This window comes from Vulpes vulpes, chromosome 12, assembly GCF_048418805.1.
Source record: "Vulpes vulpes isolate BD-2025 chromosome 12, VulVul3, whole genome shotgun sequence".
NCBI lineage: Eukaryota > Metazoa > Chordata > Mammalia > Carnivora > Canidae > Vulpes > Vulpes vulpes.
The window spans coordinates 174,846,419-174,870,849 of record NC_132791.1 but is presented as its reverse complement, the minus strand read 5'-3'; the positions used below and the strand labels follow the sequence as shown (position 1 = coordinate 174,870,849).

At 45.7% G+C, this 24,431-nt stretch overlaps 1 protein-coding gene and 1 non-coding gene across 2 annotated transcripts in view; one reads left to right on the top strand and one right to left on the bottom strand.

Annotated features, from left to right (window-relative positions):
- Positions 1-24,431, top strand: part of VAT1L (vesicle amine transport 1 like) — a 146,835-nt gene that overhangs the window by 24,566 nt on the left and 97,838 nt on the right. The window contains exons 2-3 of the mRNA XM_026012498.2: positions 725-854; positions 4,998-5,213. Of these exons, the coding sequence (XP_025868283.2) occupies positions 725-854; positions 4,998-5,213 (346 nt within the window). The remainder of the gene's footprint in view (positions 1-724; positions 855-4,997; positions 5,214-24,431) is intronic.
- Positions 4,130-4,277, bottom strand: LOC112930212 (small nucleolar RNA SNORA15). The gene has a single exon (XR_003237068.1). It is a non-coding gene; the product is annotated as a small nucleolar RNA SNORA15 (small nucleolar RNA).

Sequence of the window (24,431 nt, the reverse complement as noted above, 5' to 3'; positions counted from 1 at the left end):
AGACCTAGTCACTTTTTTCATCCAAAGAGAACTAAGATCTTTGGAGCAAACCTTCCAGTATTACCATATCCATTGGTCCATCCATTTGATCTCACTTCTTCTAGTTACACTCCCCCAGTTGGATGTAATATAGTCCCTCGATGGCTCGTATTTGCCATTATGGGTGCTGTGTATGGCACAGTGCTGGGATGAGTTTGTGTAATGACTAATTGTGTGTCGATTATTTCGAGACCTTTTAAATTTGTCTTCTCTCTCTTTCTCTTTCTCATAGATTGGCTGATGGCCATTGTGTCTGGCTGCTTTCCATGTGTCTTCTTATAACTTCTTCCTAGTATGTTCTTTACCCTTGAGGAAGTGCTAGTATGGCTAATGACCAGGCTAGCCGACACGTGTTATTAGAGTAAGAGTTAGCAGGCTCTGAATGAGGCCAAGGGGGCTGTCGTTTAAATCAGAGGGTAACATCTGCAAAGGTCATTCTAACTGCCAGGAAAGCATTCCCTGTTTATAGAGATCATTGTTTTTGCTTTCTTAGTGACTTCTAGCCAAATGACTTACTCTTAGGCATATTTTACCAGAAAGAAACAAAAGAAAGGAGAGAGGAACGGGGGGGGGGGGGGGGGGGGGGGGGGGGGGAGGGTCAAAAAGGGAATGCAAAAAAAGTCAAGCCCATGCGTTCCATTGGATTCATTTGGAATGTCTCTCTTTTCACATCTGCTGTTCACAGTGGTTTGAACTTCATTGACTTGATGGTGCGACAGGGGAACATCGACAACCCTCCCAAGACTCCCCTAGTGCCGGGATTTGAATGTTCTGGGATTGTTGAAGCTCTGGGGGACAGCGTGAAAGGATACGAGGTAATATTTCAACTCATGATGGAAAAAAGGAATACCTATTTGGAATCTGTTGAGATAATAAAAGATGATGAAAAAAATGTTCGAGAGAATCTATGGGGTGTGTCATTGTTGTCGTCTTATAGGTCTGTCTTATTAACATGTTTATAAATGATAGGATTTTCCACATGCCTCATGCCTTTCTCATGTACCATCTTGGTTGCTCCTGGGAACAGCCTGGTGAAGTGGCCAGGGCAAAATCTGTCTTCCCTTTGCTCATGTAAGGTAGCTGTTAATAAGAATACCTGGCCTTGGATTAACTAGGTGTGCATACCCCCTCACCCTACCCATGGCTCCCGTTTTCCCACTACCTCAGGCTCAGAAACCAGCTACAAAACATATAAGAGAAATGGGGAGAAATATCCCTGTATTTCATAATCTGGTTCCTTTAACTATCTGCTTAACTGATGCATTTAAGAAATCACTTATAAATGATTATTTCAGACACGGGGGAAGTGACATTTTTGAATGATGATTTTAAAGGCATAGGGTAGATGCACCTTCCAATGAAACAGAATTGGCCATGGGTTGATGGCTTTAGGAATAGGGCAATGGATAAAAAGGGTTATTTTATTTTTCTGGCTCTTTTGTATGTGTTAAAAATTCTCCATAATAAAAAATTTTTAATCGATGAAAAGATATATGACCCTTCCTACCACTGTAATGCATATCAAATAGAATCCAGTCTCTTAAAAACTGAAAAACTGTGGGCAAATCAATTGCACAAAATTGCAGCAGTTTGGAGTGAGCAAAACCAATGCCAATCAGGTACGAGAGCTCTTGCGCATAACTTAAGTGCTTCCCCAGGGAGAGATGAATAGAGCTAGCATTTGAGGATCCACCAGAACCAGAAACATGGACACGTCATCCTTCTTCCGCCTTACCACAATGATGCAGGTAAAGATTGTTATTATCCCTTTGGAGGTGAGGTTCAGAAGGGTACAGCTGTTTCCGGTGAAGTCAGAAAGGTAGCCAAACATGGATTCAAGTCACCAGATCTTCACCCATTCAAGTCACCAGATCTTCACCCGTTTCCAACCTGCAAAAGCTGCAGGGCTAAATGCAGAGACGAAAATCCTATAAATGCAATGCCAAAATGCCCTTGGCATCAAATTGGAGCCCGCCACTCAGGCTCAGTGCGTCTGAGCCTCGACATACTCTGAAAATATCCGTATGTTCCAAATTCACTGTGATGAATGTCTGAAAATCTCATCCCACACATCAGTCTTTATGTCACTGGTTTCCAGATATTCCAGCGGAGAAGTGTTAAGAAAGAAGTAAATGTACTTTTATTTTCTTTCATTATGACTTTGCATTTTTCTGTCCCCAGGTAAGCAATATTACCAGAGGCAGCACCAATGCTCCCTGAAAGTGCTGCATATGAGAAATATTATCTGTTCTTCGCTCCTCTACCTGGTCCCAAAGGAAAAGATCATGCTACTAATGCTATTAATCCTGAGCATTGCATAAATAATCCATTGTTTTAGAATATAACAGTAGATGGGGATGTTGTTGGCCTCGGTTTAGAAGGAGGACATACTATGCTTGATTATGTGTTTTTCCCTTATATATGATCTTTCTTCTGATGCTTAGGCTTTGCTTACTTATTGTCAATCCTACCCTTCACTCCCACTCCCCTCCAGTGACTTCTAGCTGCACAAACAAATGAAGGAAGCCACCTCCAGGTTTCCTTTCAGGGTGTGACTTGGGGGAAAACCAATACTAATATTCCCTCTATAATTTTTTAAAGATTTTATTTATTTATTTGTTATTAAGAGAGAGAGAGAGAGAGAGAGGCAGAGACACAGGCAGAGGGAGGAGCAGGCTCCCTGCATGGAGCCTGACATGGGACTCAATCCCGGGTCTCCAGGATCATACCCTGGGCTGAAGGCAGCACTAAACCGCTGAGCCACCTGGGCTGCCCTCCCTCTATAATTTTGACTTAAGATTTTTAGTCATGTCAAAGATGGAATTTCATGGGGCAGTACACTGAATAGCTCTCTTGGTTTGATCTACTGCAAGGGAGGCTTGCAAAGTTGTCTCCAGAGGCACAGCAGTAAAGGAGTAATTGGGGCTCAGTCACCCAGGACTAATTTCTTTTTATTAACAAAATCAAATAATGAGATGAATTGGATATTAAAAAAAAGCTGCCTACCTCTGGACTCAGGTTAGGGCTGATGTGATGGCTAAGCCACTCTTGTCATTTTTATAATGTAATGATGGAGCAAAGTTGAATGAGAGACCTGGAGTGGTCAACCCTGGTGTGCTGGCTGTGACCATCATTGTCAAGGTGGTTGAGCTACTTTTCACTGCCCTCTGTGTTGGCACAGGGCCATCATACTCCATGATGTTATGTACCTTTGGATGCATGATTCTATGCAAAAAAAAAAAAAAAAAAAAGGATGCCAGTGTTGCCTTGATTATCCTCTGGTCTAAGTGGTTGCATTTAAAATGGTAACTCCCAGCATTCATCATTTGGTCTTCAACCCTTCCAGGGTTGAAGACTCCCTGCCAGTGCGGCAGCCTCTCCTTTCCATCAGTTCTATGGGATGAGAAACCAGTCTGTTCTTTTTAAGAGTGAACACTGAGTGTTCTTTCCTCACTTTCTATGCACCATGCCAAATACACTGCATGCATATTATGTTACTTAATCTCCCCATAAGGACCCTTTCCTAATATACTTATTTTACAGTTGAGGAAACGTAAAGAGTTACACTAATATTCCCAGAGGTGGTAGGTCCCCCTGGTGCACACCCTTAGAGAACCATGTCTTCTTTGTAGCACCTACCTCAGGTGTGATGAATTAATCACTTGTATTTGGAATCAGCCTTGCCAGACTTAAATCCTTGCTCAGCTACTCCCTAGCTGCGTGACCTTGGGCATGTGCTTTCATCTCTCTCGGCCTCAATTTCAATGTCTGGAAAATCTATAATCATTCATCTGTAATGTGAACTCTTATAGACCCATCTCATAGGAGGCTTTTGTTGTTGTGTGTTGAGTAGGGAAGAAGAGAAGTGCTAAGCTTCAGAGAAAATAAAACAGGAGACTCAGTTACAAATATATAAAAACTAAAGCACACGAGTATGAAAGCCATTCATTTATTGAAAATTCACTCTGACCACAGCAGTTTGAAGATTATGTTTGAAAGTCGCAGTCCAAGCAACTAATGTCAAAGAGCAGAGTGGTTTGACTTCACCGGCGCTTGGCAGTTCACACAAGCTCCTAGGATCAGTTCACTCATTTGTATTTCCCTTTAATAATGATATGGAAAAGCTTAGCATGCCATGGTAACCACTCTAGAGGGAAGAATGCTTTATTTCTTATTTTTTTGCATGATGTCTGGCTATGTAAACAACTGATAAAAAAGAACACAGTATTTGGCCCTGCCTTCCTAGGGGTTTTGTAAAGATCAGATGAAAAAAATAAATAAATAAAGATCAAATGAGTTAAAGCATACCCTTAGGACAATGCCTATTGTATGGTATGTGTTCCAAAAAAGGGTTCGTTGTTATTCACACCTCACGGTATCCTCCTATTTTGCTCTAAGTCTAGTTGTTCTTGTTCAGTCTTCTGCACTTAGATTTACATGGCTCTTCTGATCACATCTACTGTGATCCGTAATTCAGAGCTAACCTGTGATGCAAATACCCCAATAAACTAGCCTGGCAGGGAATCCCTAAGGAGCAGCAGAAAACGAATGAGAGTGATTTTTATTCCCAGCTCTGCCCATTTAAACTTCCTTATGGCTTAATTTTCCTCAACTCCCAAACAGAGATGGGATGAGAGGTTGAGTGGGTAAAATGAGCTTCTGACGCGAACGTGGCCTGGTGTGTGATGTGACAGCATTGTATAGTTATGCTTGAGAAGAAGGGTAGAGAACCTGGCTTCCAGAGTCCCTGGCAAGTTTTCATAGATGGGCTTCAGAGCATCCACAGATGCTTTGGAATTGGGAGGCAGGTGAGGGGGTGCATATTTGAGGGTTTGGTTGTTTTGTTGTGTTTTCAGGAAAGGAATCTATAGTTTCCATTTAGGTTCCTAAGAAGATTTGAGAAATCTTTCAGAAAAGAGTAATAAGTTTCCATTAACCCTGTGCCTCCCCATTTCCAGATCGGGGACCGTGTCATGGCATTTGTCAATTATAATGCCTGGGCAGAGGTGGTCTGCACGCCAGTGGAGTTTGTCTACAAGATCCCAGATGACATGAGCTTCTCGGAAGCCGCTGCATTCCCCATGAACTTCGTCACAGCCTATATGATGCTCTTTGAAGTTGCCAATCTCCGAGAAGGGATGTCTGTGCTCGTGCACTCAGCTGGTGGCGGCGTGGTAAGTTGGTTGGTTGTGTGTCCTTTTCCTCAAAATCATAAGGGTGAAAGTGGACTGATATCCAGTTGACAGTGGCATTCCTGTGTGAGCTATGTCCATTAGTAGTGATGATCTCTGTGGTTCTGGATGAAGCTCACATGCCTGGCAGAACTCCCCATCCATTGGGAGTAGGATGACTGTGTTAGGGGTAGGATGAACCTCTGGAGTTTGAGAGGTCTCCAAGATGGCATATTAGGACTCAGTGATGAGACTCATCTCAGTCTCAGAGATGGTTTCAGTCTTGGTAGCACAATAAGCTGTGATGTCAGTCATTGTGCGATGCCTCATAAGTCACATACGACTAATATTATCTGAAACGCCAAAATGGTAGATGACTTACTTCTTCAATAAGTTGCCATGGATCCTAGGTTGTTCCCATATTAGTGACATCTTTATTCATTCGTGTTCTGATATATTTTCTTGAGTGGGAGAGGTGAATGGAGATTGTATTAGCACACTGGGAATTACACATGAACCTAAGAATAGCTGTGAGAGTGGTTGAATACGCAAATATCACCTATCAGGTGTGTCTTTGATAAGGGGAGAAATAATGGAAATACAAAATTCCTGCCCTGCAGTTTAGAGATGGCAGAAATTTCTTCTATGGTTTGGCTATATCTCAGTGCCAGTCTGTCAGTACATATTGCATGACTGCCACACAGAAAGCACTGTGTTCCCATCACAATCTACTGGGACTGGAGTAGAACTTCAGTCTTTCTGAGCATGAGAGGTCTAACTCATTAATTCAGCAAGTATTTATTGAATATATACCATATTCTGGATTCTTATAGGTTAGAGATTAAAAAGAGACGTTCCTAATACACCTTTTAATAAGGTTTGTTCTCAGTACTGGTGATTTTGTGGTTTGGTGAGCTCAGAAATGAGCTTGTATGTTGGGGTCTATCTTGAAGATGTTTTCATTGGGGGTTCTCCCAACATCATTTTTTTTCTTATCTTGGATTTCTACAACTATCAAAACCCTACATGGTGTAAAGCGCATTTCTGTTTTCCTTTCCAAGAGGACAGACTCTCTTACAAAAACATGAAGGCAAAGATGTGAAACTTTAGGAATGCCTTATGAGGAATATCTTCCATCGCTTTAGCAAATGTGCTGATGTCTCCTGACCATGAGTAAAGATATAATAAAAGCTAAACATCCTTAGGAAAGAAATGGATTTCATTGCCAGCGAATCTACTAACAGCAAGCAAGCCATTTAGAATGCTGGCATTTATGGTCTCAGCGTGCTCAGCATACCGGAGACAGAGACTTGGGAGACTTGTTTTCATATCGTCAACATAAGCTCCAGTCTCTACAGTGGTGCTGGACCCAGTTTGGCTGGGGCCCAGTGTTTAAACATGTTTCCTTTTTTTTTTTTTAATAATAAATTTATTTATTTTTTAATTTTTATTTATTTATGATAGTCACAGAGAGAGAGAGAGAGAGGCAGAGACACAGGCAGAGGGAGAAGCAGGCTCCATGCACCTGGAGCCCGACGTGGGATTCGATCCCGGGTCTCCAGGATCACGCCCTGGGCCAAAGGCAGGCGCCAAACCTCTGCGCCACCCAGGGATCCCTAAACATGTTTACTTTCGTGTGTGTGTGTGTGTGTGTGTGTGTGTGTTTCATTTTGAGTTTGTCCCTGGAACAAAGAGGAATGTATCAGGGGCATGTGTCTCACAAAAGGAAAGAAAATCTTGGAAAATAAAAGTTTTTATCATGCCTTATTCTGGGCTTCTAGACATTAAAAGAATAAGACCCAAAATGCAAAATAGATAAAGGCAAACAGGGGGAAGAGACAATGAGGTGGTTGCAAGATAAGTGTGTGCCCATAATGTGGACTCTGATGTCCTAAAGTTCTTCCTTCCTAATAGTGAGTGCAAAGAGGGAAAAACAATCAGCCATTTGAGCTGGTGTTCATTTAAGAGGAAACAAACCAATTAGCAGGGGAACTGCAGCTAGTACTGGGTCTGAGACTGGAAGTATTTCTCTGTGGTTTCTCATAAGAAACGTATGCTGACATGCGATAAACCATCTTCTGCAAAACTGTTATAGTAAATGCAACTATTTCCGTGATGCTTTTGCTTATGATGTGCCCCAGATGTCATCTAATAGCACCAAAGTAAAGCAATATTTTGTGAAAGTAAATATCCTGGGGCCAAAAGGAGATGGCCTGGTTTAACCTCTGCAGAGTTTAAAGGTGTCATTGGACAGCTCAACACTCAGGTGAGTGGGTCTCCTTGAATGGTGTTTCAACCAAGATTTGATAGATGGTGTGCAGCATTGAGTTCAAGGTGACCATTAGAGGAAAGACTTTTGACCAAGTGCAGATCCACATATCTGAATACTCAACCAAACTGGGTGGAGTTGACACTATCTTATAAAAATTGAGGAGTCCTAGGGAAAGACCAGACCATTCCATTGCTCCACTGTGGAAAGACCAGGCAGAGCTAGATTCCTCCCAAAGAAACAAATAGACACTGCTCTCATGGTGGGGGGAACTCCCTAGGGAGTACTTTTTATGTGCTCTCTGTGGTACCCTGAGGAGAAATGGAGGTACTTCCCACCACTGTTGAACAAATCTGGTAAGTGCAGCCTCTGGCTCATGATTGTGGTGGTAGCAGGATTATGACCTCCCACTGAGGCCCATGCCCTCATCCCTGGCGTCTGTGAGTAGTTTACCTTGCATGGCAAAGGAATTTTGTGATGTGATTAAGGAAAGGACCTTCAGATGGATAGATTTGCCTCGATTATCCAGGTGTGCCCAATGTCATCCCAAGGGTCTTTACAGATGGAAAAAGAAGGTGGAAGAGTCAGAAAGAGATTTAAAGATGTTACACTGCAGGCTTTGCTGATGGAGGAAGAGACGACAAGCCAAGTCATGTGGGCGGGCTCTAGCTGCTGGAAAAGACAGGGAAATGGGCTCTCCCCTGGAGCTTCTGGAAAGGAACAGCCCCACTAACACTTTGATTTTAGCCTAGTGAAATCCATTTTGGACTTCTAATCTCCAGAACCAAATATAATACAACTGTGTTGGGGTTTTTTTGGGGGAACCACTATTTGTGAGTAGTTCTAATTGCAGCCACAATAGGAACTGAATGCAGCTACATTTCCTGGGCTGCCTCCCTTCTCACGGTGGAGAGCCCACAGGGACTTGAAAAAAATGCAAGTAGCAAGCAGCAGAACGAGGATTCTCTCCCAAGTCTGGCTGATTCCAAAACCTCTTCTCTCCATTAGACAACTCAGAATGTTAGGAGAACCCAGATCATTCATTCCTTCATTTATTCATTTGACAAATATTTGTTCAGCCTCTACCCAGTGTTAACTGTAGAACCGAGGGCTGTGGTCAGTACCTGTTTTCTCACTTGATGTTGATGACATGACAAAGATTAAACCTAATTAGGATAGGGGCACCTGGGTGGCTCAGAAGGTTAAGCATCCAACCCTCGATTTCAGCTCAGGTCATGATCTCAGGGTCGTGAGATCAGGCTCCGTGTCTGGCTCTGCACTGGGCATAGAGCCTGTTTAAGATTCTCTCTCTCCCTTTCCCTCTGCCCATCTCCCTCACCTTCTCTCCCTCTCTAAAAAACCCCACAAAATCCCTAATTAGGATAAAGTTTCCTAAATCGAGTTAATATGAAGTTTGCAGTTCTAACAGCCCCAAGACTTCCATCTGATTTTTGTCAAAGGTTGGGGGAACTTACAGACAGAATGTGAGGAATGCCCGCCTACACCGTGATTTTGAAGAACACTAATACAGCACAGCAGCACCCTCTTATCCAAGGGGATTACATTCCAAGAACCCCCAGTGGATGCCTGAAACTGCAGGTGTATCAGACCCTATGTAGACAGTGTTTTTTCCTACCTGTGTGCACCCATGATAAAGTTTAACTTCTAAATTAGACATAGTAAGTGATTAACAACAACATGATAAATAGAATAACTGCAACAGTGTTTTGTAATAAAAGCCTTATGAATGTGATCTCTCTCTCTCTCTCTCTCTCTCTCTCTCTCAAAATACCTTTTGGGGCTGTACTCCCCCTTCTTGTGATGATGCAAGATGACAAAATGCCCATGTGCTGACTTGAAATGGGGTGAATGATGTAGGTGTTGGGATGTAGCGTTAGGCTACTACCGACCTTCTGACCAAACATCAGAAGGAGGATCATCTGCTTCCTGACACAGGTGGACTGTGGGTAGCTGAAACTGTGGAAAGAGAAACCGTGGCTAAGGGGGAATCGCTGTATAGGAAAATCATTCGATCCAGAGCAGGTTAGTCACTCCGTGGAATTGCCGGAGTGTCTACACTGCTCTGTCATGTCTTTGAAGACACGTTCCCACTGACAATAACAGAACCAGACGGTCTGAGAAGGGAGGTCCCTCAAATCATTTCTTTCGATTCTGGCCGAAAATGGTCTGACGATCTCTTAGAGGAGAAGTAACAAGAAAAGCAACCAAGAGGGGCTCACGTCAGGAACGCATGACGGGGACGATTTTGCTGCCCGGCCCATTTGACAAGCTGCTGTGACTTGGAGCATCTTGACTGGAAAGGGCTTGGTTTCTGCTGAGCAGCACTACCGTCACTCTGTGGTTACTTGTGTCTGTGTCCGACGTTGATGCTTTCCAGGTTTTGGCGTCCTTTTACCTGTTCATCATGTCATCTGAACAGAGGGGAGCCTGTGATGGCCCAGAGACCTTGGAAAGTTGAGCAGAGCTCAACTTCCGGACAGACTCAAATGGCTACTACTCAAGTTCTATTCATTATGGATGGGGGACTTCCCGTGCCTTTCAAATCATCATAAAGGAAGGAGAGCCAGGATCTTTGGAGGAGGCATCCTGAGGTTCCCTACCTCAAACGGTCCTCCCTGAATGGCCAACTAGCCATACATCAGGTCAACAGTAAAGTAGCAGGACCTGGGGAGAGTAGGGGTCCTTGGTGGGTTGGAGGGTTGGGACGTATCAGATAGTCATTCCATTTTAGCAGGAAGGACATGACCATCTGCAGAATCACTACTTGAGAATATTTCGTTGAAAATAAAATCCTCATTGACCATGAAAGGTACCAGCATCTACCCAGCCAGCCTAGCCAGCAACCCAGGAGTTGTGGGGAGCCCTTCTCTTGTATGCAGTAAATTTCCATATCCTATGATTCATTCTTTTATTCATTCGCTCATCCACCACAGAGGTGCAAGGGCCCACTCAGTTCCAGACATCAGATTAGGCACTAGGCACTCAGCAGAGGGTGCCCAAGGAAGTGGCATTTGCACCGCGATCTCAGGGTGCCCAAGGAAGTGGCATTTGCACTGCGATCTCAGGATGATAAGCAGGCACGCTGGATAAGACTGGAGGTGGAGGTGGAGGGTAAGGCGTTTGTGAGAAATAGAGGCAGGGGTAGATATAAAGAATTCCGGCCAACAGGATGTTTCTTATAGCCACCCGCCTCTCCCTGCCCCATCTCCGCTGGTTTTCTCATGGCCCTGGCCTCTCTCACCCACTTTCCTGTAGCAGGCATTTGATTGCCTTTCCACGCACAGTCCCCTCTCTTTTTATTTCTTTCCTTTTTATTTTTTTTAGTTCCCTCTCTTAAGTCAGCTCTGTACTTGCAGCCAAAACACCAATCCGCTCTTGTCACTCCTTACTTATAACCCATGGAGACTCCCACTGTTGGTAGGATCGAGTTCAGTCTCCTGAGCTTCTTGCACAGATGGCCCTCATCTTCTGGATCTTGTCTTTCCCCCTGGCCACTTCTCGCCATCCCTCTTCTTTCAGTAACACGGAAGCACTCACAGGTTCCACAGATGTGTGGCTGAGCTGGCTGCCCAGCCAGGGACAGCATTTTCAATCCCGTCTCCCTCACCCCTGCCCCTGTGTCCAGCTGGGGCACACACCCGAGCTCAAGCCAATGGGACGTGGCAGGAGCCATGTGATGCTTCTCACTTCCAGGCCTGCCCCTTCCTGTGAGACCCTCCATGCTCTCTGTCTTTGTGGTTTCCTGGGAGGTGGCAAGGCTGACCTGGGAGTGCATGTTAAAGATGGTAGAAACTTCGCCAGCTCAGGGCCCTCAATGACTGCCTTTTCATGCTGGGTCCTACCCCTGCCCCTACCCCACTGCCATTTAGGCTTTATGCAAGCAGGGGAAGAAAAGAAACTCTGTTGTCTTAATTCCTGAGATTCCAGGGATTGCCTGTCACAGCAGCTAGCATTGCATTTCCATTACTCCACACAGGGCACCTGGCTCTCCTGCATCCCCAGGCTGTACCCGCCTCCTCCCTCTGCTGTCCCTGGGGTAACGGTGAAGGCACAGGCCCTGGAGGCAGACAGTCTACCTCCACAGCCCACCTCCTCCGGCGGGCTGCTTATCTTCTCAGTCCCTTCACATAATGGGAATACTGACATTACATTTATTCTGCAGAGGGTTTTTATGTATGTCAAATGCGTTGATGCTTAGGAAGCACCTAACATAGGACCAGACACAAAATGTTAGCTGTTATCATTATCATTATTATTATTATTATTATCATCATCATCATCATTATTTGTGGGTTTGCTTATCTTATCCCCTCCCCCAAGCTCTAAGCCCCATCCCAGAGCACCTGGGTCTTATTCTTTTTTGTGTCTGTTCCTTCCTACTTAATAAGTGCAGTAAACGTTTGTGAATCAAAAAGCCATTGCAGGCCATTTTTCTATGTTCTAGAAGAGTTGCTTGCTGCACTAAGGAGAGCCCCGTCAATGAGTTAATCCCAGGGGGGAGAAATTGTTCTTAGCGATCTTACCAATTTTAATCTATTAAGCAGTCCTCGGTGATCTTGCTCATCCAACATTCTGAGTGTTCTTCAGCGAGATTTTTGTCTGCATTCAGTGTGCATTACTGGTTGAATGAGGTGCTCTTTTCATGGCCCTGTGGCTGTCCCACCCATCACCCCTCCATCATTCCATGGTCCAGCCATGCTCAGCCTGTATCCTTCAGCCTCCCCCCACCCCGCCCAACTAGCATGACATATGCATGAGACCTTAGGGCAGGAAGGAAACAAGACCGATACCAACTTGTGTCGAACATACACCAGCCATGTAGTAGAATCTTTGAAAATGTGACTCACATAAGCCTTCATAACAGCTCTCCCCCGGTGGAGCCCGTTGGATGGCACACGGCAGTGAAGAGCTGGAGCATGAGCTTTAGAGTCAACCTCCCTGGGTCTAACCCCAGCCCCACCTTCCCAACCCTAAGACCCAAATTCCTTATCTGTAAAGTGGGCTGATGTTAGTTCCAGCCTTGGGTGGTACTTGTGAACTTGGGGCAGTGCTCAGCAGAGGATGAACACCCAGTGAAATGTGGTGATCATATTTGGTAGGTTAAGAGGTTTGCTGTTGTTTCTGAGGCTGCAATGTTAATTAGTAGGAAGGATCGAGAAAACGCAAATATCCAGGACTGGGGGGAGCTCCCAATCTGGTGCTCTTGGCACTAGACCTCAGAGATGCGTGCCTCCTGCACCCCAGACAATGAGGACTTCACTAGAGCAAGACCTCCCGCTCCCCGGGGGCTACAGCACTAGGAAACGAAGCCTCTGAAAATTTAAAGAGAACAAAGTGGCTGCGTCATATCCTTCATGAATAATCGAAGGTCCGAGGATAAACGGCTCGGCAGCGCCAGCAGCAAGGGCTGCAGACTGAGGACCCTGGAATGGCCAACACCTTGTTCTCTGATGGCCTCAAGAAGAAGGCCATCACCTTCCTAAATCTCAGAGGTGCTTCAGTGACATGTCCTAGAGCAATGCCCCACCTCCCTGCTTCTGGAAACCTCTGGGGCTGGCAAGCAGTGCCTGGATTCCTTATCAGCAATATGCCTTAGGTTAAGAAAAGAATATGTCTACAAACACTTCTTCCAGGCTATATCTACGTCTGCGAAAGCCTCATTTGATCTTTATTCTAGTTGCTTTTAACTCCTTTATAGTAAATCATGACTGGGTCAAAGGAACTATCTTTATCATAAAATTATAAAGGTTAATTTGACGTCTGAGATGGGATTCATTCGTTCAACAGTAGTTGAATAAGTATATCAGTTCACAAGCGGGTAAGGGCTAAATAGATGGAGGCCAGTCACTTCCATACCCTGTCTCTGAGGAAGATACTATCATATCCCCACTTTAACAAAGAGACAGAGACACAGAGAGGTTAAGTAGCTTGCTCCAGGTCACACAGCTACAAAAGAGGAAGAGCTGGCACGTGGGGGAGCCCACGTTTTCAAGTGTGAGGTGGTGCTGGCAGGTTAGATTGCTCCTGCTTAGATTGTGGTGAAATGGATTCCACCTCATAGGTTTTGTTGGTGGCTTTCCCCCCAGAAGCTGAGGCCAACCTGGGGTTGCCCAGGAATTAGAGGATCCTCAGAAGGAGGGAAGGGGGCCAAGAAGGCAGCATTGAAGTTATGGACATAATGGCCCCGATCCCAGAGTCAGAGCTGGTTTCCAATCCTAGCTTCTCTGGTTTCCAGGTGAGAAAAGACCTAGAACAAGTACTTTGACTTCGTTGGACCTTGTTTTATCATCTGTAAAAGAATGGATATAATGCCTATCTCATAGTTTTTATATGATGGTTTATTTATTTTTTAAAAGATTTATTTATTTATTCATGAGAGACACAGAGAGAGGCAGAAACATAGGCAGAGGGAGAAGCAGGCTCCATGCAGGGAGCCCGATGTGGGACTCGATCCCAGATCCTGGGATCATGCCCTGAGCCGAAGGCAAACGCTCAACCGCTGAGCCACCCAGGGGTCCCTTATATGATGTTTTAAAAGAGCATTTTGTAACGGGCTCAGAAAACTCAACTGTCAGCGGCTATTATTAGTGTTATTATTATTATTACCATCATGTTATTAAGATCATTATCTGATTAAAGAATATTTCTCAAGAGTACTCCGGCCTTTACAGCCAGAAGCCAGCGGGCAGCAAACAGTACAGTCCACTGGTGGCTGGTGGTTGGAACCCGGGGCAACGGGCAGCCTGAGCAGATCTATGCTCCCTTTGTGGATCTTCCCTGACGGCCAGCTGCTCGGTGTTCCCAGGTAGGGGTAGGTGGGGCTGTCACACAAGCCCCTTTCCAAACATCACTTTCCTCCAACACAGACGACATAATTAGACTTTCAGGAAAACCTAGCTCCATAGTTCCAGCCCATGGACACATGCCAAGAACTCCAAACGACATAAACCAGTCTTTGCTGAGTTTATATGGCCCTGGGGACGCATCCACTTCCCCAGTGACACACCCAAAAGGCCACAGTTGCTGTTCAGAATATTATTGCCCTTATTAAGAAGAAAAACCAGTTAAGCTGAGAAAGAGTGAGATGCATAGCAAGCAGCAGCCTCGTTTCTTTTCACGGACACCACCAGGGTGTTGGCCATGGGCCTGGGTACCCTAGCACCCAGGCTGGCCCCGGGGCACCCTGCAGCTCACTCCATGATACTCAACACTACGTATTACTCACCCCTGTTCAGTATGTGCTCGGGCTTCTCAGCTGTGCCACAGGATACTGAGAAATCTGAACCCAATCTTTGCTTACACAAGCTGTGGAGTCCTCCCACCCTGCCTCCATCCTTTCTGGCTCACACTCACCACCCTTGATCATACCCCCCCCCCCCCATCTCTCTCCCATCTCTCTTTGCCTGGGCTTTTTCTCTTTCTCTTTCTCTGTTTCTCTAGATCTCTCTCTCTCATGCTTCTTTCTTTCTATGTACCTGTCTCTCTTCTTCCCTTTCTTCTTTCTCTCTCTCCCTCCCTCCCTACCCACCGACCCCCACTGAAGCCTGCAGCCTGTGCATATCACTCACATTTCCCGGAGGCCCATGAATCCCTGATGGCATGACAGGGCAGTGATTGTAGAACATGGGACCCAAGCGCCTGCTCTAGGACATCAGAGATGACTGTGCTTAGGAACGAAACTTAGAGCTGGTATCTAAGGATGAGGAGGAGACGGGGAGATAAGCACAGTGGAGGAGCGATAGAAGGTTGCAAGAATGGGCAATGACGTGGAATCTGCACACGTTCATGGAGCTGACCTGCCCATGGCAGGAGAGAAGGAGAAAGAAGTGACAGTGAGTCATTGGCAGACAAATGACCACATAGCAGCCGTGTTGATAATTTTATCCCTATCCTTACCCTAAAAGCCATGTGGAGTCATAGAGGCTTTTGAGCAGACATTTAACTCATGGTTGACATTTTCATAAGATCCTGTGTTTCCAGAAGGTGAATAGATTGAGTGGGTCAGGGTGTCAGCCGGGTGACTTAGAGATGGCTGTGTTCCAGGGTGTTCTCTCCAGCTTCTCTCATTAGAGCACTTAGAGGGAGGGCAGTACCCAAGACTCTGTGCTTTGGGCTGGTATCATCATAGTGGAACCTGAATAGCCTTTTCACATTTTGAATAACTTTTTCTTGTGTCTCAGGTTTTCTGTAAAATGAGGCAGACCCACTGCTGCTTCTGTAAAAATAAGGTAGACCCAATATTTCATTGGTAAAATTAGGAAGATACATGGTTTCTAAGGCCCTGTCCTTTATTGGAGATCACGTGTATTCTTGTTTTATTTTGTTTTTTTGAATAATTTATTTGTGGGAGAGATAGTGAGAGAGAGAGAGAGAGCGTGCATGAGCAGAGGGGAAAGGGAGAAGCAGGCTCCCCACTGGGCAGGGACTCCCAACATGGGTCTGGATCCCAGGACCCTGGGATCATGACCTGAGCTGAAGGCAGACCGTTCACCGACTGAGCCACCCAGGTGTCCCTTGTGTGTTTTCTTCTTTACCCACCAGCTGAAAACTCCCTAACCTGTCACTCTCCTCAACAGCACTCCCTCCCCTAACCCATGGCTCCCTTCTTGAAACTTTTTCACAGTTAGAGAAACAGTTAACAATGGTTGTTAAGCATTCAGTCTCTGGGGCAGACTTGCTGAATTTGAGTGCTGGTTTCTCTGACTTCTTACTTAGCTGGTCTTTAGTTCCTTCATGTATAATATAGTTATGATGCTCACTTCATAGTACTGGGAGCCTTGAATGAATCAGTACGTGTAAAGCATTCAAACATGGCCTGACCACAGTGCGTACTGAATAAATGTTACCTAATAAAGCTGTGATCTGCCACCCAGAAGACCCTTCAGGACTGAGGTACTCATTTCCCCTAGCTGCCACGGTGGATGCCTCCTGGTGACCATATCCCTCTCTAGGAATAGGCCTCGGGGGAAAGGAGCTGCCTTGTACAAGTTCCTGCCCCTTGCTGGGGCAGCCCGTATTCTCATCACTGTTGGATACAGGGCTACAAAAGCCCAGTCCTCCTGCCTCAATGGACACAACTCTGAAGAGCTAGCCCGGTTTTGGAGCAACTCTTGCGACGAGCTAAAGCATCTCTTGCAACTGCGCCCCAGCTCAACTTCCCCTGTCTCCCCGGTCCTGCTTCCCTCATTCCTTGGCAGATGCCATGCCTGAGAGTACCCCCCAGTAAACACCCCGCATGCAGACCTCACTCAGAGTCCTTCTTCAGGGATCCTGGCCTATGATGATTATTGTGGTGCCCATCGTTACTATCGGGTATCGTATCTGGAGCCCATGCAAACTTATTTGCCTACCTGGTCCACTGGGTGCATACCTCAGTGATGGATCTCCCTTAGACCTTGCTTCATAGCCCTGGTCTCACTTAGTTCAGGAAGCTCATCTCTTTTCTCAGAATCTTCCCTGAGTGCCCAGAAGGAGCTAATGAATGCTAATGGGTTGAACAAGTGGGTGAACAAGGGAGCTGCTGAACATTTTTTTCTTCCTCAATCATTTGGGCTTCTCTTGGTATTAATACACCAAGGATATGTACCAGCCAAAACATTGGAATAACCACAACATGGCCCTGAGCTGGGTTAATGGGGGCCCCGGCGTTAGGCCCCTGTGGTGGGCTTTGCCAGCAGCATCGAGAAGTAATGTTCTTTTCTGGGATCAGCTGAAAGAAGAGAAGCTCAAAGAAGAGATTAAAGCTGTATTTCTCTTCATTTGGGCAAGTTACATAAACTCTTAAGACCTCAGCTTCTTCCCTTGCATCATGAAGTGTTGATGTGAGTGTTCAGTGAGTTGATTCAGTGGCTTCCAAAGTGTGGTCCCCGGACCATCAACATCACCTAGGAACTTGTTAGAAATGCCAGTTCTTGGACCCCACCCTAGACCTACTACAGAGTCAGAAGCTGGGATGGGGCCCACAGTCTGTGTTTCAACTGCACCCCCCTCCCCCACAAGGAGACTCCAATGCAAGCTCAAGTTTGAGAACCAGCGATACAGAGAGCTTGCGTAGGACAGAAGTTCAGGAGGAATTAGACATCGCAGTCGTTGTGTGGCAGTGCTGTCCTACGTAATGCACGTTAAATATAGATGTAAGGAACGCGTTAGTATTCGCTTCAATCCCCCGTGCTGAGGCCTGCTAGCTCATGTTGATCAAGGCACAGAAGCTTAGAGTCTGCAAAGCCAGACCCACCTGTATTTGCATATTGGCTTCAGCAACTGATGGGATGGTCTTAACCCAGTTGCCTAACCTAAGGCTCCATCCCCTTGTGTGTGAGGCTGGCGTGATAGCACCATGCTCTCACTGTGGCCCCTCAGTTAGCCAGATGAGAGAATCATCAGAGGGTGCCAGCTCCAGGTGAGCACACAGTAAATGGTGCCTGTGATTACATCCAAGTTACACCCTACCTCAGAGGAGACAACAGCAATGGGATAATGCTTTTGTATATATTTCAGCATTTTCTAGTAAAAGCAGATGCGTACCAAAGATTCAGCGGGATCTGGCACAGAATAATGCCCGTTTGGCTATTTTTGATTGTTCTGCTGGAAATGATGTTTTAATCGGCAAATGCCAATTTTTCAGATTTTAGGAAGTTTATGTATAATGTATATAGATTTTATATATGTAAAATTAGGCATGGAAATATATTTTTTCTTAATGTTTTTACAAGCATGCTGTCAAATGCTTTGTACCCATTATTTTATTTATGCTTACAACAACCCTGTGAGGTATATATTTATCATCATCAACACATTTTGAGAGTTAGGTAACCAAGGCTTGCTGAAGTGAAGTCAGTTATCCGAAGCCACAGGCTGGCAAAGATGGAGGTAGAAGTCACACTCAGATGGGTCCTTCTCAAAGCCTGTGTTTTAAACCACTAAGGTAAGCCAGGGAACGAGGAAGGTGACAGCAGGTACAGGTCTACCCATCTGCTCAATGCTTTTTGCCTACTCACCTATTTTGGGAGCATCGAAGCTACCTTGCTACCAGCTGTCTTTTTTGATGGCATATAGGGTCACATTGGCCTGAGCAGCCAGGTGGCCGTGGGAGGGCAGGAGAGAAGCACAGGGAGCAGGGCAAGGTGGTGGGTATGCACCAAGCCACCCAGCGTGGAGTGGTGGCCACGTTACTCCCCACTTCTCCAGGGCCCTGACAGAAGGTCAATCCTTATAGGGTTGCCAGGTTTAGCAAATATGGATTTTATCTGGCAATCCTCACTTTCCAGGGCCCCTTGAGTTCTCCCACAAAAAGTTCTAAACCTTCCAGGGAGTTAATTATACTAGCAAGGCTGAAATCCTGGATTTAGATGATTAGGAGATACATCCAGTGAGGAATGCATTAAGGAGGGCAAATATTTTAAGCCTCAAGGAAAGGCACTGAAAGAGCCCTGTTCTCTAGAGCCCATCCCCATGATGATAAGTGGCTATGAGTTCAATGCCAAGACCTGGACTCCCCATCCAGGGCTAAGTAGAGCCAGCCTTACTCCCTGCTGCTCAGGGCTCTTCTGCAGCCACATAAGCCCATAGCATGAAGAAATGACAGCACCCTAAAGCCTGGAGATAGGAGAGGGGACAATGGAGGAGACGAGCCATCCTCTGCCAGGGAGTACATGAGACAGGCGGTAGATCCTATTTATTCACTCAGCAGACCTTTACTGAGCATTTACTGTGTGCTAGGAGCATGCTAGGTGTCTGGAAGGCAGTGGTGCATAAAGGAGCTAGGCACATAGCCAAATAACAAATACATGGGTACGTGTTTTCTATATATGTGTATATATACAAACATAAATAAAGGATCAAGGTGCTAGCGTTAAGAATAAACAAGAAGAAAGATGCAGATTGAATCTTCAAAGATGACCTCACTGAGTGAGGGACATTTGAGCAGAGACAAGGAGGCAAAAGAAGCTCATTGTGGGCTTCAGGAAGCACCAACCCTCCCCAGGCAGGAATTGCTGATGGTACCAAGTCACTGGAAAGGGCCTGTTTTCCCCGCCTCATCAGAGTTGGCTTATTGGCATCTAGGCTGCTACCCACTGGGCTTTGTGGCAGGCGCCCAGACGCCCACCCCTCCTGGTTCGTGCCAGCACTCACTGAGGTCATTTCCTGGCTTGAACTTGGCCCTTCCATGGGCAGGCTGGGAACCTCCCGCAACATATGAGCGAGGGGGTTGGGGGCCAGATTCCTGAGCTTCCACCCCTGTGGTGGGAGGATGAGCATCAGCACTATCTGCATGGTCTCTCACAAGCCCTCCCCGTCCCCAAGGGATGTGTCCAGCTGTGTACCCAGGCCCACCATTTGATGGGCTTCTCTCCCTCCCCTGCTTCTCTATCCCACACCCTCATCTTACTTCTTCATCCCATCTTTGGGATTCCTAAGTAAATTACATGCACATAGATCTTCATCTTAGTGGCTGCTTTGGGGGGCTGGGAGACAAACCATCTGAACAAGCCATTCATAGTCAGCCAAAAGGAACTCAAGCATCCCACATCCCATCATCCCCCGGCCCTGACCAACCCTCATATCTTCTGACATGCCCATCTCTCCATCTTCCCCTTGTGACCATATACTTTTCAACCCGACAGCCTTTGCTAGTTCCCTTTATTCCTCTGCCTGGCAAATTCCCATCCATCAAGTAAATGTTACTTCCTCTTGGAAGCCTTCCCTCCGTTCTCATCTCTATACCTTCAGCATTGTTTTACTGATATTGCTCTCACCAGCCTCCATCCATCCATCCAACAGATGTGTATTAACTACCTCCAAATGCCAAGACCTAGCATGCCACAACTGTCTATGGGTCTTCCTGTCTAGACGGATCTTCTTGAGGGCAGAGTGAGTCTTAAGCACTGCTGTGTTTCTAGCACATAACACAGGATCCAGGATGGAGTGGGCGCATGGTGATTGTTTGATCGAATTAAACTGATGAGCTTCACCTGTTCCAGGCAGACAGCATCTGTGCAATGATAATGAGATTTTTAATTACACAGAGGAAGGTACATTTATTAAGTATGTAGAATTAATAAATGAGTATGTTTTCATCAAATTGTGAACAATATGGAGGCAGTTTCATTACTTAATATAGCTTGTAAGCCATTAAACTAGTGACCATGTTTGATTTACCAAAACCAAAATGTATTCTCAAAGCAGAAACGGCTCTTGGCAGGCTCTATTTTATCACTCTGTGGATCACAGAGTCTGGAATTCCCGCTTTGCCTTCCAGTCTTCTCTTTGGAACTCTGCTAAGCTTTTGACCTTGAAATTTCATACTGGTAGGGTTGCCATTTAAAATACATGACACTGTGCTATCTACTGGCAATATCTTCTAAAGAAAGATTCAGAGTTCATCAAACAGGGACCCAGTCTGTATTGAAACATTGAGCATCCACACTTTGTCCAACAATGTGCTCGACACAAAATATACAGCAGCCGATAAAACAGATTTAGTCTCTGCTTTCTGAAACTTAAAGTCAAAGATCTATGTACAAAGATATTCCCTGAAATATGGCTTATAAAACTGTGGCATTATAATTTCCTGTAAGACAGGGGTTGGTTAAGAGAAATTATAATAGATTTACATAATAAAAGATTCCCCGGCCATTCAAAATGATGATGTTAAAGAATTTTTCATGACCCACGAAAACACTTACAATATAAGCTTAGAAAGAAAACAATAATCAGGCTACACAGTGGTATATTCAGTGTGATTCCAATTCTGTGGACAATCAAATATTGATGTCTACATGTTGCAAAGCTATTGGCACAAAATGAGCCAGATTATGTAGAGTATTTATCTCTGAGATACGACATTGTGGTTGGCATTTTTACAGTTTCCTGTATTTTCCACATTTTATTCTTTACCATGGGCATGAACATGTGTTGCTTTCATAATAATACTTTTTAAAGAGCTTAGTGGAAATCAGAATAGATCCTTCCACTGCAAAATGTGGCATTTCATCCTCCCATATATCAGAAGAGCTTACTAAGATGTTCAGTTTTGTGCTGTGCTTGGGGAAATAATAGCTTCAATCTTGCCAGGAGCTCTTTGGGAATGAGGAAGCAGACAGGAAACTCAGAAACTGTGAATGGTTTACCTTCAGTGCCTTTGTTGATTGCGACCTATAAATATTTAGTGGCCAGAAGCAGTGGATATGTGAGGGTGTGGGGGGGGGGGGAGGAAGGAGACAAAAGCCAAACGACCTATCTCTCCCTCTGTCCCCCATGCTTCCCCCATGTCCCCCCATGCTTCCCCATGCTTCTGTCCCCCATACAAACCTGTGGTCCTCGAATTGGGTTGCTCATATACTGTACCAGCAGTGCCACAAAAGTGGCAATAAGGACCCACGTGCATGCTTTTGCTATAACTGAGGATGCATATCCTGCCTGCCCACCAGAGTGTGGACTTGAGAGGGCTCTAAGATGCAGCATATCATGTGATACTACTTGCTGTGTGTCAAAATGAGGTTAAATGATATGGTTATCGAAAGAAAAATACCTATTTACTGGGCCATGCAAGACCACTGTCTTATGCGGACCTGTAAAGAGAGCCTGATCAGCCAGTAAGCGGTTCTAAAATCGAGTGGCAAAACCCACAGACCGTGGGATGACTGTGTTGCCTTTGCAGAGACTGTGAGATACTGCTACATGGTGATCGTGAGTAGCGATGGAATTTCACCCTACTTTTTTGGTGCTCTTCTCATCTTCTTGATCTATTCAAGTTCTGTTATACAAAAGTAGGCTGTGAACACAGAAATATCTAGAACTGCCAATGCTCAAGTGGAGGGAGATGGTCCCACCATGCCACATTTAAGAGGGTTTCCATTCTATATTGTCCACTGGACATAGTTCTGTTTGTCAGTGACAAGAACTGAAGTGATTGGACACAGGCTGGAAAAAAGGATTCGGGATGTAGGAATGATGTTAGGACTATCAACAGAGTAGTAATATGGGCTATGAGACCTCCAGATGTGTTGTGTGCCATGCCCTCTGGGAGCAAAATCCACAGGGAGGCTTCCCACAGCACAATGTAAATGAGACCTTCAGAACCATAGAGTTGGCCCCAAACAGGATGGGCTAACCGGGGAGGCCATTCATTCTCCGTTCCCATCTCATCGGTTTGCATCCCAGAAGCACATAGCGGGAGCTGAGTCAGGCTTTCTGCACCAGGTGTTGGGTAGAGAGCAGGGACCCCATAACGTCTTTAGGTCTCGAAGACTCCAAATCTAGGCTTTCAACGCTTCGTGGTCCTCCCTCTTTGTCCCACCGTGCGTGATTGCCTGGTGAGAGTCTTTGCTGGAGAAATGGAGGAGGAGTCCCCGTCCTTAACCATAATTTAGCTGGTGCAGGCAGGATGCCCAGCCCTTTACAGGATCACATCTGTCGCTCCTCACACCCTCTGAGAGGCGGGCACCATTACCACGTACATGTGTGGAAACTACCGTTGTCAAAGCTCACGTGACTCACCCAATTCCAGATGGCTAGTAAGCACAGCCAGGGCTATTCCAGAGGCAATCTGTGTCCAGAACCTGCTGCCTGCGGCTAGTATTCCCAGAACCCAGTTCAGTGCACGGCACGAATTAAGTATGTATAGAGCATAGCACACTGATTTATGTGCTGAATGGTACAACAGGTAAATGTAAGATTTGTAGGACTGTGAAAAGCAAACCGTGAAAGGAGCAGGATGCCACCTTACTGAGATGTGCCAGAGAAGGAAGAGATGTGAAGAGATTTTCTTCCATTCATTCATTCCCACATTTTTATGAACCCCTTCCATGTGCCTGCTGCTATGCAAAGGTAGGTGGGGTCCTGATAAAGGCTGTTAAAGACATAGTGTTGGACCTGGTGGCGTCACTGTAAACAAGAGAGAGGGCTTGAGAAACAGTATCGAGTGGACTAATATTACACTTGTTCTCTTTACAAAGAAAGTTGGTTAACTTTGAACGTTTGCTGTTGATTTGAGACAGCAGGACAAGGCATTGGGAAGTGAGCTGCTCTTTAGAGAGAGTGGGTCTGAGGATGGAGAGGCAGAAAGCATTCGGGGAATTGGGCTAAACATCCCCCTGGGAATTCCCATCTGGAGACTGGCCTCTGCACCTCGCTTCCCCTCAGGCCTGAAGATGAAACGTGCTCTTATCCAGAGGCATCCGATGCCACCCCCTGCTCGGACAGGCTCTGCAGTGTCAGGTTCAGAACCTCAGCCAAGGGGTTTGAAGCTACAGAAAGAGCCTTGGTGTGTGATCTCCGAGGGCAGGCAGGGGAGAGCAGCGCTTTGAGAGTTTGGGTATTTCATGCCCGGGGAAGTTGTTTTCCAGTGAAGCTGTTGATTGTAGCAGTAGGTCAGGCTCATGTTCCTGTCCCGAGGTCTGGTTAATGAGGTACCTTCAATGAACAGGGACACTCAGGGAAAGGCAGGCAGGCAGGCAGGTCACTGAGGTGTGGAAAGCATCATCCGAGTGAGGGCAGACACTGCCAGGCACTGATGCATCTGTCTTCCCAAATCTCTGCAGTTGGGTGTCCCTGGGTGGGCCAGTGGTTGAGCGTCTGCCTTTGGCTCAGGTCATCATCCATCATTGAATCCTGTATCAGGCTCCCTGGAGGGAACCTGCTTCTCCCTCTGCCTATGTTTCTGCCTCTCTCTGTGTGTACCTCATAAATAAATGAATAAAATCTTAAAAAAAAAACTCTGCAGTTGGGATGCATCAATGTAGTAGATGGGAAGTAGGGCACGCAAGCTTATACCTCCTAAGCCCCTCTTTGTGCTCGACCCTGTGCAGAGCTTTTCTATATATGTTTATTTAACACTCATGCCGACCCTGTGAGGTAGGAAACATTACCCCAATGTTAAAGATAAGCTGTTCATTCAGAATAAGTGGCCCATTGTCCCTCAAGTAATGAGT